This window comes from Amphiura filiformis, chromosome 15 (assembly GCF_039555335.1).
Source record: "Amphiura filiformis chromosome 15, Afil_fr2py, whole genome shotgun sequence".
NCBI classification, from domain to species: Eukaryota; Metazoa; Echinodermata; class Ophiuroidea; order Amphilepidida; family Amphiuridae; genus Amphiura; species Amphiura filiformis.
In genome coordinates, this window is record NC_092642.1 from 8,306,540 (window position 1) to 8,323,267 (window position 16,728).

The window sequence follows — 16,728 nt, forward strand, 5'->3', positions numbered from 1 at the left end:
TACTTTTTCATTATATTTTTTTGGTCAAAACTTGATTGAAATGTAAAACACGGGAAATCAAAATAATATAGAAACAATCACATGTGTATGACAGTGCATTCTGGGAGTGTTGATCATAGCAGAAGAAAAGCAACAAAAATGGTGAGTGGGAAACTTCAAATAAATCCATGTAATTCGCTATTTTAAAATTAAATGTGGTTTTCAGTATTAACATATCATATATATGTATGCATGGATTACTTGAGTTTTAAAATCTAAGTTAATTCTGTGTAATAACATTGTCATTGCGTGATAAGCTTACTCATTTCCATTCCCAAATAACATGAATTGCTGTGTCATGTATACTGATGAATGCAACAGTACCGTGGTATTATAAATTATTTTAAAGAAATTATCATCCAACCTACTGCATGGTATATTACCATACTAAAACTCAATTGACAGCTTCCGTGCATTAAGCACTTATAATTTCCCATGCGTTTGAATGGGAATTGTTTGGATTGCGCACTTTCCCAATGTTTGGTGAGCATTTACTTGAGAATTTGCACACGATAGTTACGCATTCGATGCTAGAGTGCGTTGCTATCGTTTTTTCGGTCGGACAGCGGTGCAGTTTTTTACACTGGAGGTTATTTATGTTGAAATTTGGATGAATGTTATTTCAATGAGTCAACTGTATCTTTTGAGCAAGATTTGCCTATTTTGGACAGTCTAAAATTTTGCTGAAGTAATTTTAGCAACATTTTTGATGCAATCGCCTGTCGTGATCGGCTGTGTTTACTTCTGAACTTCCATTGCTTTACACGTTGTCATGCTTCAGCGAATCCGACTAGATTTTGAATGCAATGGTCTCTAGCCTAGAATGTAAAGCTATCGATGAGCATATTTTTTCAAATATTTTGACAACATCATGAACATGGACAAGTTGACGTCGAATGTTCTATTCTATATTGTTTGGCAATAATGACTTTTGCCAATAGTATGTTTCAAATTGTAATTTTGTATTTTTGATTGCAAAGATGGGATATTTTTATTCCCGATTCAAATTCTGCACCTTTCGCAAGGGTGCAGAATTTGGCAAACTTTTATGATAATTTTGCCTTTTTGGTCACTAAAATGCATTTAATCCTTAATTTTGTTTCAACTTAGTCTTTAATTAGCAAGTACAATAAGGTGGGTATCAATTTTATATATATTGATGACATTTTAAAGAAAATTTTTCAAGTTTCTGACCTGCGCAAATCGCCTGTTGTAATCGGCTGTGTTTACATCTGAACTTCTTTACACGCTTCAGCGAATCCGACTAATTTTAAATGCAATGGTCTCGAGCCTCGAATGTGAAGCTCATCGGTGAGCAAATTTATGGCTAGACTTCTGGAGCAAGCCATGTACAGAATTTCACAAACATAGGTCATAAATTATTCCAATAAGTTAAATCAATTGATTGATAAACCCTGGCATAAAAAGAGAGCAATGAAAGTGGTGTGAAGTCTTCACACATCAAAGAAATCCCCATCCATCCCTTCACTCGTTTAAATATTGTTATAAATTGTGTTTTTATTTTCCTACAGTCTCGACGTTATGATTCTAGAACTACTATATTCTCGCCTGAAGGTAAGACTTCTTTTTAATTGCTAATTTTCATGTCCACAAATCCAAACTAAAAATCTCTTTTATAGGTGATGGTAAAAAAATTCCAAATTGTTCACACATACCAGTAGTTTTATTACAACAAAAATATCCACAAAATGCAAAAAATAAGTTTGACTGGGCCTGTATTTTTACCTTGCCTTCCATTCCGTAATATTTCGCAGGGTCAATGGGACAAATACATTATTTCCAACAATTCAAAAATATTCATTTTGATGGAGAAAACAATGGGGATCCTCCTTTTACTGGTATTTGATATACTGATTGTAATCTATATTACCTGAAGATGCCACAATGTGTTTTATAGAACTAAATAATCATGATAAAAAATGTGAAATATTTAAACTAGTAATATGTGTATTCTTGTATGTGCTTCAGGGCGATTATATCAGGTAGAATATGCCATGGAAGCAATTGGCCATGCAGGTACATCTCTGGGAATCCTAGCTTCAGATGGAGTATTATTAGCAGCGGAAAGGAGGAACACACACAAACTTCTAGATGAAGTAGTCTTCTCAGATAAGCTCTACAAACTCTATGAGTAAGTACACCGTATACGTCACCGTAAAACCTCATCTATAAGCATAGTATTTTTGATGAAAGCTAAATTAATACAAAACAAGCGTAAATATGCCAATACAATAGATTGTTCTTACAATAATACTTGTTTGTATATATGTTTGGATCTGTAATTTATTTGCTCAAACTCCATAATGGCACCTGGATTAATTTAGCATTCATCAGAAACACTCTATATGCTTGTAGACGAGGTTTTACGGTATCTTTGTCCAGTGTTCGAAATAAGTGGTTGTCCGGGACAACCACAATGAACATCGGACAACCCAAAATGCTGACGGCAGTTGTCCGAGGGACAACCATAAAAATGTGTAGCAATGTTACCAAGTAAGCGTAACATAAAATGCATTGAAATGTTCAGAAGAAATCATGACCAAAAACCGGTACTCAATTCTAACCTTTGCCTTAGCAGGTGTGCAGTATCGATCGGTACACGAGCTAGCACATGGCCCCTGGTAGAAAAACCTGACCAGAGTGACTTGACCTCTGACTCCAAGTCTCTGACGTCAGTTTTAGTTTCAAGACCCCCTGAAGCTATACACTGCAGACTGTGCATAAAAAAATATTATTTTCAAAATACCCATTTTGTCATCCGGGGAAAACCCAATGAGCTCATGAATAATTAATGAGATACTTTATCAATGGAAATGTTTACGTCTTTTGACTTCTTGAAAAGGATGAATTCTGATGGCTTTTAAGCATAAAATCCGGCACAAATATGAATTTATTGATGATAAATATGATGGACATTAAACTTGTATTTTCTTGGATATATTTTGATGTTTTATAATAGCAACAAGGTGAGTTTGGGAAAGGTGCGTGACATGTGAATACTGGGGGCAGTGTGTTTTTTAAACTTGCAACTTAATTTTTTACGGCTCAAAAAGTTCATATAAATTTTGGACAACCAAAAATATGTTCGGACAACCAAACAATTTTTTTAGGTTGTCCAGCGGACAACCTTAAAATATTTCTTAATTCGAACGCTGTCTTTGTCCATTTCTTAACCCGATTAAATCCATGTAGGGGCGTGTGTATGGGGATTGGTGAATATGCACAAACATGATTGATGGTGTGCATGCGTATGCAATCAGTAGAGTCCAGTTGCTGCGATAATACTGATATGGTGGTGTTTGTGGTTTTTATAAGAAAATCTAGTTGTAATTATATTGCTATTGTACTCAGGGGTAGCGCTAGAACTAAACACTCCAGTGTCCGCAGGGACCCCTGAACTTGCAGAAAATTAAAAAGTAGTTTTGGTGGGTCCGGGACCCCAAAAAGCAACTTAGCGCTACCCCTGATTGTACTTATATTTTGCTATTGTATACTTATATTTTGCTATGATAAAGGATATAATAACCAGGCCACCAATTGCCCAATTGCAATAATTACTCCCTTTGGCCAATTTCACTCTCAGCTGGCCAGGCCCACCCCAATGAGTATGCATGCATATGCACTTGTTTGTTTATCATGAAGTGGATGCATCATTAGAATATATCTTCCTTATTATGTCCTTCAAATCAAAATATAAAAGCATGAAAGGGAAATTATAATCACAATGTATCTTACGTCAGGACCGTAGTACCTAACTGGGTAACTTAGCAGTGCTTCAAAGTAAGGAGTCTTCAGGATTTTGATCTCAATTTCTTGTCCATTTTGTCTCAGTGATATGGCGTGCAGTGTATCAGGGATTACATCAGATGCTAATGTTCTCACAAATGAACTTCGTCTTTTTAGCTCAAAGGTAAGAAGACCACAGCACTCTTAAGGTGGTATTGGATGCATTTTCTAGAAATTAGGAAATGCTTTGAGCATGTTTTTAAAAACAGACTAATTGAGTAGGGTAAAGTACACTGATAAATTACGCCTTTTGTTTGGAGCAGATTGGACATACGGTTTTCAAAATATGGTACATCAATTTATATGTTCCCTCTAATTTGCATATTTGCATAAATAATGAGCAAATTTGCATAAATGCTAATTAATTATGCAAATATGCAAATTAGGGGGCGGCTTCACTATATAATACATTAGAACATATTAGAAACACTTTAACCAAGTTTCAAGGCAAAAATATGCATGGATTTTTAGCAAAATATTGGCAAAAATTATATGTTAATGAGCTTCTCCAGTCATTTTAGCTCATTAACTTTATTGATTATTGATAAAAACAATAAGATATAAAGAAAATATAAATTGACATATTTTGAAAACCGTATGTCCGATCTGCTTCAAACAAAAGACATATTGATAAGTGTGCATTGCTCTACTCAATTAAACTGTTTAAAACATGCTTAGAGCACTTTCATAATGCCTCCATAACCACCTTAATTTCCAATTGTGTACATGTTACTTATTTTCCTGGTTTCATACCAAAAAAAAACATTTTTCAAAATAATCTTTAGTTTGAGTTCTTTTTTAAATTCCTGACACAGGGCAAACAACCACACCTAGGGTACCTTAGGAAAGTTTAAACAATGGATTGCATTATATTCACACCGGATTTACCCATACAATGATCAAATTAAGAATCCTCACCCTGAGAAGGAGTAGGTATTCCTGGCACCTCCCAGCGTAATTGATATTTCATCAGGAGCCCTAATGGTTTTTTTACCAGCTTTTACCAGTCCCAGTTTGGTTAAATTTAGATTTCTTTGTATATATGCTGCAGTTTATTCTGGTTGTACATAACAGATCTTTCGATGGTCAATAAATAGGCATGTGGTTGATATTAAACATCAATCTTGAGTGTCAGCCACAACCACAACGGGAGCAGCGTGGCACACTGGTTAAGGTCTTTGCCTTTGGTGCGAAAGGTCCCGGGTTCAATTCACCGCAGGACCAAAAAAAAATCTAATCAGCTCTCCCCTGGCTCATCTGGTAAAGACGGGGCAGATGACCCATGATAAAAGACCTAGTTATAGTCGGTTCCAATCAGGGAAATAAGCCCGATTGTTGGCTACACTTGAGAGTCCTGTAAAAATTCCCCGACCAGCTATCTACTGCAACCTCCTTCGTTCACCAGGTCACTTGGGCCTGGCCGAAGTTTGTCAGCGTTATCTCCTAGATTTCAGCTGTTAATGCCTAGATATGCTCGACATAAAAAAAAACTCAACTACCCAAATGGGTGTGGCAGGTAATTGTGTTGTAGAATAGCTGAGGTTAATAAAAAAAATTAAGCACCTGCCTTTGGCAGATGATATCAGACTGGTAATATCTGTAGCCAAGCTACAAACATAATATTAGACTATTTTTACCAAACTGTTATGTTTATTTAAAACAACCTGGTACAGTACAGTACAATGCTGGTTACAACATTACTTATACCGTGATTTCTATCTTGTACAGATACCTTTTGCAATATCAGGAATCAATGCCCTGTGAACAGTTAGTCAGTCAGTTATGTGACATCAAGCAGTTCTACACACAATCAGGAGGTAAGTTGCTGCCAGCTGTATTAAGATGTTGTGATGTCTTATGACTTGGTGGTAAATGCCAGTCTTATTATTCAAAATCGCATCACAGGAGAGTTAATTTTGAAAAGGCATAAGCAGCAAGGCGTATGAAATCATAACGCACAAAAAACTCCTTATTTCAGCTATTCTAGAGAAATATAAGACCTGCTCACACAAAACCAGGACAAAATCACCAAAGCTTTATTTGAGATCCAAGGTAAAGATGTTTTTGTTACAATTTATCTATGTGAAGTAACATGATGTTATACAAAGTTGCATAAATCCAATTTTAACTTTTTCAAAAACAGCAGTGCTAAATACTTAGATAAAATGCCACATTTATATAAATAAGTGTTGAAAATTCTCTCAACTGCTGAATTTAATTATATATATAGCCATTTGTGAATCCATAGCCAACCTGCACGCACCCCTCGCATGTGCACCCCCACACTATCCTACTCCAACTGGAAGGGAAATACATGTAGTATTAGGTTAGTCTATAACACTTTCTCCTTTATCACTTGCAGGTAAAAGGCCATTTGGTGTTTCTATACTCTACATGGGCTGGGATAAACACTATGGATTCCAACTCTATCAGAGTGATCCCAGTGGTAACTATGGTGGCTGGAAAGCTACATGCATCGGCAACAACAGTGCTGTAAGTATCATTTACTGATGGTTCCAGTGGTAGCCCCATTATTTTCTTGCCATCAAAATGCAGATTTGGGTAACTGTCCAGTAAAACTGTATTTTCCTAAATGTGCTCCAAATGTCAAACAAAAATATTATTCACATATTTTTCTATAGGATCTTCAAATGGCATCTTAGTCTCCCACCTAAAAAGGAAATTAAAAACCACATTAAATGACAAATAGAAGAAGTGTGTGATATAAAATTGGATCGATTGAGCCCATATTTATTGGTCGAGCTATGAGTTTTAGTCGAGTCCAATATTTTAAAACTCATAGCAAGACCAATAAATATTGGGCGTAAAGCATCCAATTTTATCATTATTATGTGTTGGATCCAATATTTTCACACACTTGGATTCATCATAACATAATAATGATAAAATTGGGCCATCTTCATTTGATGCACAGTTTCATTTCATTTCTCATTAAAAAAAAAGATTTGTTGTGATGACACTTTCTTTTATATTCTGGCAAAATGCAGTTAACCAATCATCTATACACATGAAATTGTAATTAATTTGATACTGCAAAAAGCAGGCGTTGGGTATGTGGGAATGATTTGATTCTCTCATTAGACTTTGATCTGTGCATATCTTAATATGAGAACCTGGTGACACCATGGAAGGGAGGATGCATCTGTACCCCTCTATCTTTATCTTTCTCCTAGGAGTCTAAACAAGAAATCAAGAAAATGTTCACTTCTCAGGCCAAAAATGCAAAATACAAGGTGTCCCAGAATGATTTATACCGTGTTTGAAGAAAACATCAAAAATATATAGTCAACAGTGTATCTAACTTTAATAAATGCAATACAATGCCACAGAGCCAGCTTATTCTGTGACTTCCATGAAAATAGCTTGATTCATTTTTGCGTGACATTGCTATTACTGAAAATGGACGAAAACTGCATGTGTAATTTACAGTGCAAAGGCATCATAACACATGGATCCTTTATCACCATCGTCAGCCGCACTGTGCAATATATTGGAGAAATCCTACATTCTTTTATAGTAAATACACCAAATTTGGCACACATGTAGAGCTTAAAATGCTAAATAATTCTTGATATGGGAATAAGTGTATGAATATATGACATCATATATTAAGGTTTAAAAACATACTTTTTATGTGATTTTTACCCAAAAATGTCATTATTACAGAGGATATAACTTCCTCAAAAATCCTCCGCAGTAAATTTTGATCTTCTTTGTCACGTAGCTGTGGGTTTGCCAATATACTGTGGACATAAATGCATGCTGTGACACTAAGGACGAGAACCATCTCTATACTTTTATGAAAAAGCCATCTCTGCCGGCATTTCAAATGATGAAACTCGCACACCGCAATAATTGGCTTCAAAACTGCCGCCAAAGAAAGAATAGTTTAAGGTCACTCAAGCGTAGCAAATCCTTTATTCCATACAAGGATTGCTTCGTAACATCATAAATAAACGATAGATATCGACTATTTATTAGAAGTAAGATAAATAATTCTTGATATGGGAATAAGTGAAACATTTCAATATGACATCATATATTAAGGTTTAAAAACATACTTTTTATGTGATTTTTACCCAAAAATGTCATTATTACAGAGGATATAACTTCCTCAAGAATCCTCCGCAGTAAATTTTGATCTTCTTCGTCACGTAGCTGTGGGTTTGCCAATATACTGTGGGCATAAATGCATGCTGTGACACTAAGGACGAGAACCATCTCTATACTTTTATGAAAAAGCCATCTCTGCCGGCATTTCAAATGATGAAACTCAAACCCCGCAATAATTGGCTTCAAAACTGCCGACAAAGAAAGAATAGTTTAAGGTCACTCAAGCGTAGCAAATCCTTTATTCCATACAAGGATTGCTTCGTAACATCATAAATAAACGATAGATATCGACTATTTATTAGAAGTAAGAACAGGATACAAGAAATATACTGCATAACATTTTCCAAATAACTTTGTGCTGAACGGTTAGTAATTTTGCAGATTTTCAAAATAGGTTGCTTTGTCAAAACCTGGAATTCACTATTTTTACGCAATCCTCTCTAACTTCTACTAGAAACGTCCAATTTTTAAAATCTAAAAAATCTGAGGAAGCTAAATATATGTAAAACTTAAATTGCAAAACAATATGACCAATAGAAATGCCGTTCATACCTAAAAAATTCCATCTTTCCCGGTATAAATCATTCTGGGACACCCTGTATTAGTATAATTTTCAGATATCCCCTGCCGAAAAAATTTCTGGTGCCGCAACTTTCAATTGTTGTTCACTGATTGTCTGATCATGTTCTTACTACTTGATTGTTTATTAGGCTGCAGTATCTATGTTGAAGCAGGAATACAAACAAGAAGGAGAAACCACATTGCATGAAGCATTGGCATTGGCTATCAAAACACTTAGCAAGACACTGGATATGACCAAAGTAACACCAGAAAAAAGTGAGTAGTGTGAAAGGATAAGGTGACTGGAATGGCAGGAGCCGTAATTTTTCAGTTTTAGCCGTTTAACTAAAAAAACTGCTGTGTATACTTCTTTATATTAATACATTGATCTTATTATAAAGGAGTCAAAGAAGCCAATAATCGTATATATTTCCATATGTTTGCCATTCATGAGTTAAAGTTAATAATGTATTTAAAAAATGACGGAAATTATTGTATTATAGACCTATACCAGAACGTTAAGCCTAATGGCGCTTATGGGCTCCTAGACAGTGCCCTAAAAGTGCCCTTCCATAAAAATGCCACAGGCAAATAAGGGCATGTACCCTTAATTCTTGTTGGAATTTTGGAGGAGGCAGATATCTATTTGCACATGAAATTTACCCCCAGGCAAAGGAGCCCAGGTGCGCCATTAGGGGAACGTTTACGGTATACATGTATAGTTAGACCACTCAGAGACTAAAAACGGTTCAACATTAATGTTTCCAAAATTTCCACTTTCTTTTCCAGTTGAGATTGCTACATTAACAAGAGAAGGGGGCAAAACTAAAATCAGGATCCTACCAGAAGACGAGCTTCAAGTCCTCATCAAAGAACATGAAGAGAAAGAAGCAAAAAGATAGAGGCAGAGAAAAGAAGAAGGAAGAAAAACAAAAGAAATGAGAATAGTTTCACTAATTGTTTATAACCTGAACTTTTTGTATGTAGTATATTGTTCAAAAACAGGTTGTTTTTAAAACAGCTGTGCATTTGTGAGTAAGATGGGACTGTGAGAAATGCTGGAACACCAAGCACTGGGAAATTATCCAGTGGAATGGGAACATAACAAAAGCCAGTTTCAGATTATTCACATTAATCTTACTATAGTTTAATCAACACAAATAGGTGGGAGCATTTTTATTTAATTTCTCTGGGTTCAAAAGTGCATGCTACTTTTGGTAATTACTTGCATCACACATTTTATACGTACTGTCCCTGCTGCATTTTGTATTGCGCCTTCCATATCAATTTGCGTGGTGGGGCTAAGAGTGTTTATGTTGGCTGTATAAAGCATTCCTTGTGTATCAGTGAGTGTGTGATGTATAGCACCTGATAGGCTATCTAAAACCCACTGAGACTACAAAATCAAAGTGTTACTTTAGCACAGTATCACTTGATCAGTACAGTGTGCTTATGATAGCTTTTTTTAAAACATACTTTGCATGTCAGTGAATGTGTTTATGACACCTAAACCAGACTATGACAGGTCCACTTTGACAAAGAATATGTTAAGAAAAACTTATCTTAAGCACATACAGTTTGACTTGATCAGTACAGTGTGCTTATGATAGCTTTTTTAAAACATACTTTGCATGTCAGTGAATGTGTTTATGACACCTAAACCAGACTATGATAGGCTATCCAAAGCCCACTTTGACCAGGAATATGTTAAGGAAAACTTATCTTAAGCACATACTTAATCAGTAATTGTGCTTATGATAGCCTGTGGTTCAGAGTCAAGTGGAGAACCACAAGACAGTGTATTCAGTGGGACATTTTTGACAAATGTTTAGGTTGATCATATAAACCTGGTTGCTATGGGGTGGTTTCCTGAAGCTTGGCTAGAGGCAAGGCTGATACGCCACTAGGCTAGCTCCAACATTGAGGACATGTGTATGGATTTACTTTTGAAGTAGAACTTGCTTAGTTCCCTCAGATTGTGATGCCCGAATAACGAGCACATAGCGCAAGTGCTATCAGGGGTAGTGGTTGTGGTGCTTACTAAATCTACAAACAAATGGATAAATGTATAACATTTTAAGCATGTTGTTAACAAGTTTGACTAATTTGATGAAGTGAAAGGTATACATGAAAATATATGTCCTACAATTGTAGGATTTCTTGGTTCCAAACTCAGTGACATAAGTAGCCCTCTAGCCCATCTTTGTGAAACCAGCCCTTACAAGCTAGTGATGAGTAACTGATAAAATCAATTAATTTAATTATGCTCTGTCTCAGACGTTACAGTAAGACTGATTTAAATCAGCCAACTCTTTTGGCTTAAAAAATAAGTAAAGAGAAAGAAGAATAAAATAAATATAATGAATACAAAATATAAATACTTAAACAATAGAATAGATAAAGGACAGATAAAGGCTTATAAGCCTTACAGCACAAGCGTGACAACACAAACCTGTTTTTTTAACCCTAAAAAACAACGGGAAAAATGTTCAACTCTTCTTGTTTCATTTGTGACTGCTTCGACAAAATGAGGCAATAAAACATGAAAATACTGGCAATATTGTTTTATATGATTGTTTTATTCCATAACATGTCATTAACCATTTTTCCATATCCAACAAAATTGGGCTATTCCATTGAAAATGCACACTACCCCTGTGGAAGATTTTGGAAATACCTGCCACAAGGGGAGTATGAATTTCAAATGGAATGCATGCATTAGGCAGCTCCATTTGAATTTCATACACCCTCTGACAAAGATTCAACCTGAATCATCCAAAGAAGGAGAGTCAAATGCAGCTACTAATGTGTTCATTCCATTTGAAATTCATCCCCTTGTGGAAGATATTTCCAAAATCTTCCACAGGGGTAGTGTGGATTTTAAATGGAATAGCCCAATGCTTGAACTATGACCAAATACTTACACGTCAAAGAATGCTGTAAGACAAACACTGATCTACTGCTCACCTTTGTTCCATAACCATTAAGGTATAGGACATTTTGTGTTTTTGTTATAGCCCCGAATGAAATGTATTTTGTTTGTACTCACTCAGGTAGCATTGTCTAAAATGGCCCAAAATGAGGGTTTTCAATATTGCCGTCCATTTCTAATCGTCACCCCATAGACTTTACATATAAAAACAAAAAGGCTCATAAAAATTTCATAGCACTTAGTTCGGATGTAAAATTCACACAAAATGCTTCTTGAGTGATTACAAAGATAATTAAATACTTTTCATTCGGGGACTATGTGGAATATTTTGTAATGTATTCCTTGTACAATGACATTTCACAATAAAATGTCCATTGGAAACAAAGTACACACAAAAACTGGCAGCTGGATGTACAAATGTATACCAGGGAATTCCATACCTTGATGTATTGTAAAACGCTAAACACTGCCATTTTTTGATATGCTTTATTCTGAAACATAATTTCCACCAAGCTTTGCTATTAAGTTTCAGCACAAAATATTGGAACAACTTGCACAAATTCATGTTCCAGTGGGATTTTAGCATTCTTTAGGATTTTTTTTTTTTTAAAGCTACCTACTGACCCAAATAAATTTTGAGAGCTCTGTAAGGGCAAACAGACTCTGTTTAGGACCCTGTATATACATAACATTGATAAAATAAAGCCTAAAACATTTACACATTGACATATCAAATAGAGTTTAATTTAAATCATCATCTTAATACATGTATATAAAAATAAATGAATATAAATCAGAAATCAATTAATAAATCATAATTTTTATAGTAAAATATAGTCGTAAAATGTAAACATACACACACTACGCTACAATTTGATCAGCTTGCAATCAGTAGGAATTGTTCAGTTTTTACTGCTACGCTAAAAAGTTAACCTATCTGGTCTATATTCTATGTGTTAAATAAAGTAGACAAATTATATAGAACTTCAATTAATAATTTGTGGTGCTTCTGGTGAGATGCACAAGATAATTCTCAAAATTAAAAATATTGATATTAATTACTATTACGAGCAGATAAAACTGCAAGAGATATTTTTACTCATCAGAGTAACACATTTATTTTGCAGACCTTTAGCAACAGCCTATTTTTGTAACAATCAATGCATTATTTACTCTGACTGCCCATTATTCAGAATTTGTGCTCTCTGATTTGTTAAAACACATCACGTGGGAGCCCTTTATTCTGCAATAATGGGTCAAGCGCTATAATACATTCTACGCATAGCATTATGCTTGGTTACACATACAATATTTCCGCGATACACTGTCACTTGCTTTGCCTTCATGTAAACAATTAACTTTAAATATTTGGGAAAACAGTGATATTTTTGCAGTAAAAGAATAGAAATTGGAGTTTCTGCCTTATCCTTTACACCCAAATAATGTGTCATCGGCAGTAATAATGTTTAAATAACGGGTTTGGCTGTGCTGCACCCATTATTTATTTTATTTTTTATTTCAACTTTCTTTATACAGGGTAGCTCCTTCAGTGTAAAAGCACTGCTATTCTTGGAGGCCCTGTGACATACATGTACAGGTGTAATTCACTTAAATACATTTATTACACAAATATTACAAGAAAAATATGCAATACCAAATTACAATGTATAAATAAATTACAAGAATCATGAAAATATGATAATCAATGAACAGTGTGGATTGTGAGAGCTCTTGATTTAAATTCACTTAGGCTCAAGGAAATATAATTAGTGCGAGTGTCAACATCAACAGAACTATTCCACAGATTTGCTGCTCTCGCCTGAAACAATCTCTTACCAGAATTATTGTTAAATTGAGGAACAACAAGTGAATTGGAGGAAGTACCTCTTGTGACATGATCATGAGTGAATTTGGTAAATGAAAATTTGGAACAAAGATAATCAGGAGCTCTGCCAGTAAGATCTTAAGAAAGCCTTTGACACTGTCAATCACAGTCTTCTTCTTAATAAGCTCAAGAAGTTTGGCATCAGGGACATTGAACTCAACTGGTTCAAATCGTATCTCATAAGTAGAATGCAGTCAGTAAAAGTAGGCAGTTCTTTATCAGATTTAAAACCAATTAACATTGGAATTCCACAAGGGTCTATATTAGTAGGGATGACCAATGAACCATCAACTTGATTAGAACACTCCCATAGACATGCAGGGAGATCAACTGTGCACTGCTTGCACAGACATTTCTAAATTGATCTCATTCTTTTATTTTTCAATATTTTTCTGTAAAAATTAAGAAAGTTAATGCCAATTATATTTTGTAACTGTCTTGCAAATTACAGCAACATAACTTATTTCATTTTCCTGTAAGTGCGAGTCAAAATTGGTCCATCGCCACAGTGCGCTTAATTTCCAGTGGCTGAGTTCAGCACTGCTCAAGAATGGCACAAAATATTTATGTCAATAATTTCAGGTGAAAAACGTGGCCTACTGAGCTTTAATTTGGCAGAGTTGCCAGTTATACCTTTATCATACCCTCTGTAAAAAGGTTAAAAAATTGAACAAGTAGATCTCGAGTTACAAATTAAATCACCAGCTTCCCTTTGGAATTTCCATACTCCTTTCGAATCATGCTAAGAAGACACCTTTCTGAACATAAATGTGAAGTTTCGTGCCCATTTGATGTATTTTTCACCTGATTTCAAGCAACCCTAAACGTTTTCTTATATTTAGGCCTATACATCTACAACTTGCTGCTGGCTATACCTTGTTTAGAACTTTCAAAAGAAGTACCTGAATGTGCAGACATAACTGTTTCAACATAGCCCGCGAAAGACATGCAGGTAACTCCGAGGTCATGCATTGAATTGGTTTGAATGAAGAATACTACTGGAACCAGCGCCTTTTGTTAGAAGTCACACATGAGCATGATGAGTGATGTGGATAACCTCTTCTATTGTTGTGAATGAGTCAATGACTTTCAATGACACTTAAGATTTAATTTGCATACACCTACTAATTGGTCATATTAAACTCAATAACATTGAAATTTTTGGTTGTGAAAAAAAAAGTTTACCTGGACTTAGTGCAATTTTGATTTTGTGCCATATCGGCCATCTTGGATGATTTTTGGCAAAATGTTCTCTAAATGCATGATTTCAATGCCTCGGTTTGAAAAAATAATTTATGCCATTGACTAGTAAAGTACCATTTCATAAGATACCCCTTTGATACTTTCACAATATGCTTGTTTCATGTTTGCATATATGTTAAAATAAAGAAATATATAAAGGTAAATATATGCTTATAAATGCCAATTTTGCTCCCAATTGATATTTTTGGGCCTTGTCATTTTATTTCGTTCCAATGACCGGTCAGAATGGGAAACTTTGAAAATTCATAATTCGAAAAGTTTTTGACCAATTTTGACCATTTAACCACCAAAATACTTCTATTGATGAGTTCTATCCAGAAAACAATCTTTTGTAGCAATAGGGGCAACATGAAATTTTGATGGTTATCCCTAATATTAGGTCCTTTATTATTTATTATTTTTGTAAATGATCTGCCTGATAGTGTTATATGTAAAACAGTAATGTATGCTGATGATACTTCATTGCTTCTTAGCTCATCAGATCCTTTATGTCTTCAAAACAGTCTCAATTTTAACATGCGTAAAATTGCCAGCTGGTTTAAAAAGAACCACCTCACTTTGAATATCAGCAAAACTAAATTAATGCTTTTTGGTACCCCTCAAAATCTTAGTAAGTACCAAAATATTTCTTTAATTTATGAGGTGAGACTATTGAGAGAGTTGACAACTTCAAATATCTTGGAATTATTTTTGATAGTCACATGACTTGGTCACATCATATAGATTTAATTGCTTCCAACGTTTCTAAACGTTGTGGTGTTATTCGTCGCGTGAAATATTATCTTCCAAATTATATTCTCAAAAAACTTGCTGATTCTCTTGTCATGCCACATTTTGATTATTGCAGTCATGTTTGGTCCAACTGTTCACTTACTCTGTCAAGTAAGTTACAAATTCTCTTGAACAACCTTGCCAGAATTATTCTTTCTGCTGATAATCATATTCTTATTATGTTATTTAAAAGGTGGAATAATCATATTCTTATTATGTTATTTAAATGCCTTACGTATTTACTGGCTCTAACACATTATTTTGGGTGTAAAGAATTTGGCATTGCCCTTTTAATTGCTTAAATTATCACGTGTTAACAAAATACACATAATCATTATCATTTATACATGCATACAGTATCATCCGAGTTCAGTCTTGCATTGAGACAACTGGACTAGCCATTTTCAAAACTGGAAACTTCAAACATATTTGATATTAGGTTGGTAAAATTACAAATTTAAAAGCCTGGCTGGCTGAAAGCTATTTCACCTCCTTTGTTTGCAAGTGAATGTGGTGTTTTGGGAAACAGGGAAAGTACCACATGCTAATGATTCGGGCAATGGCACATTCCCAAAATAGATTCAATAATAATAATAAGCCTAATTACATATATTTAACCCCTCTACATAAAAACCTTTAAGCGCTGAACATAATTGTACAGAAAATGTTTGCGAGCAAAATATTTATATAAATGCCCAAAACACTGCTAATTCGGCTACCAAATAAACTTATTATAACTTACTCAGGGCTTCAAGTGTCTCTATATTTCCTATATTTTTAGGCATGAGAATTTTCAGTTTTAAAAATTAATTCAGGTTTTTTTAGTCAAAATTTCAGCAACTTTATTTAATTTCAGCCTGTTTTGGGTACTTTTTGCCCAATTTCATACGATTTTTGAACTCTTCATATTTCATATTTTCCCATATTGTAACAAAATGACCTATAATTCCCAAATTCCTAATTTAGGAAATTTAAAAGAAATCACTTACACTAGTGAATTTTATGTAAATTATTAAAAATATCTGCACGCTTCATACAGGCTGAGTCAAAAAGAAGTAAACTCATGTTTGAGGGGCTGTAACTCAAGATCTGCAAGGAATCTGCTAAAAATGAAAATACCACTGGAAAGAGCAAATTCTACACGTCTAAATAAAAAAGGAATTGTTGCAATTGCAGACAGCAAACTCAAGTTATACTCATTTGAATACAACCACCCATTTTTGTAGCTGCACACGGTTTCACTTCCCAAGTAGGGGCATACCTGTTATATTGATTGGTAAGTAGCGATATTCAAATGCAAATAAAGTTCTGTGGCAGGTGTGGTTTCGATCAATAA

General features: G+C 34.6%; 1 protein-coding gene across 1 annotated transcript; it reads left to right on the top strand.

The window, feature by feature from the left end:
* The first annotated feature begins 43 nt into the window (after nucleotides 1-43).
* Nucleotides 44-11,099, top strand: LOC140171201 (proteasome subunit alpha type-4-like). The gene is given in 8 exon segments (XM_072194415.1): nucleotides 44-141; nucleotides 1,572-1,614; nucleotides 2,029-2,191; nucleotides 3,892-3,957; nucleotides 5,563-5,663; nucleotides 6,209-6,339; nucleotides 8,691-8,817; nucleotides 9,331-11,099. Coding segments are annotated over 8 exon segments (918 nt in total). The 5' UTR covers nucleotides 44-81; the 3' UTR covers nucleotides 9,558-11,099.
* Nucleotides 11,100-16,728: the final 5,629 nt, after the last annotated feature.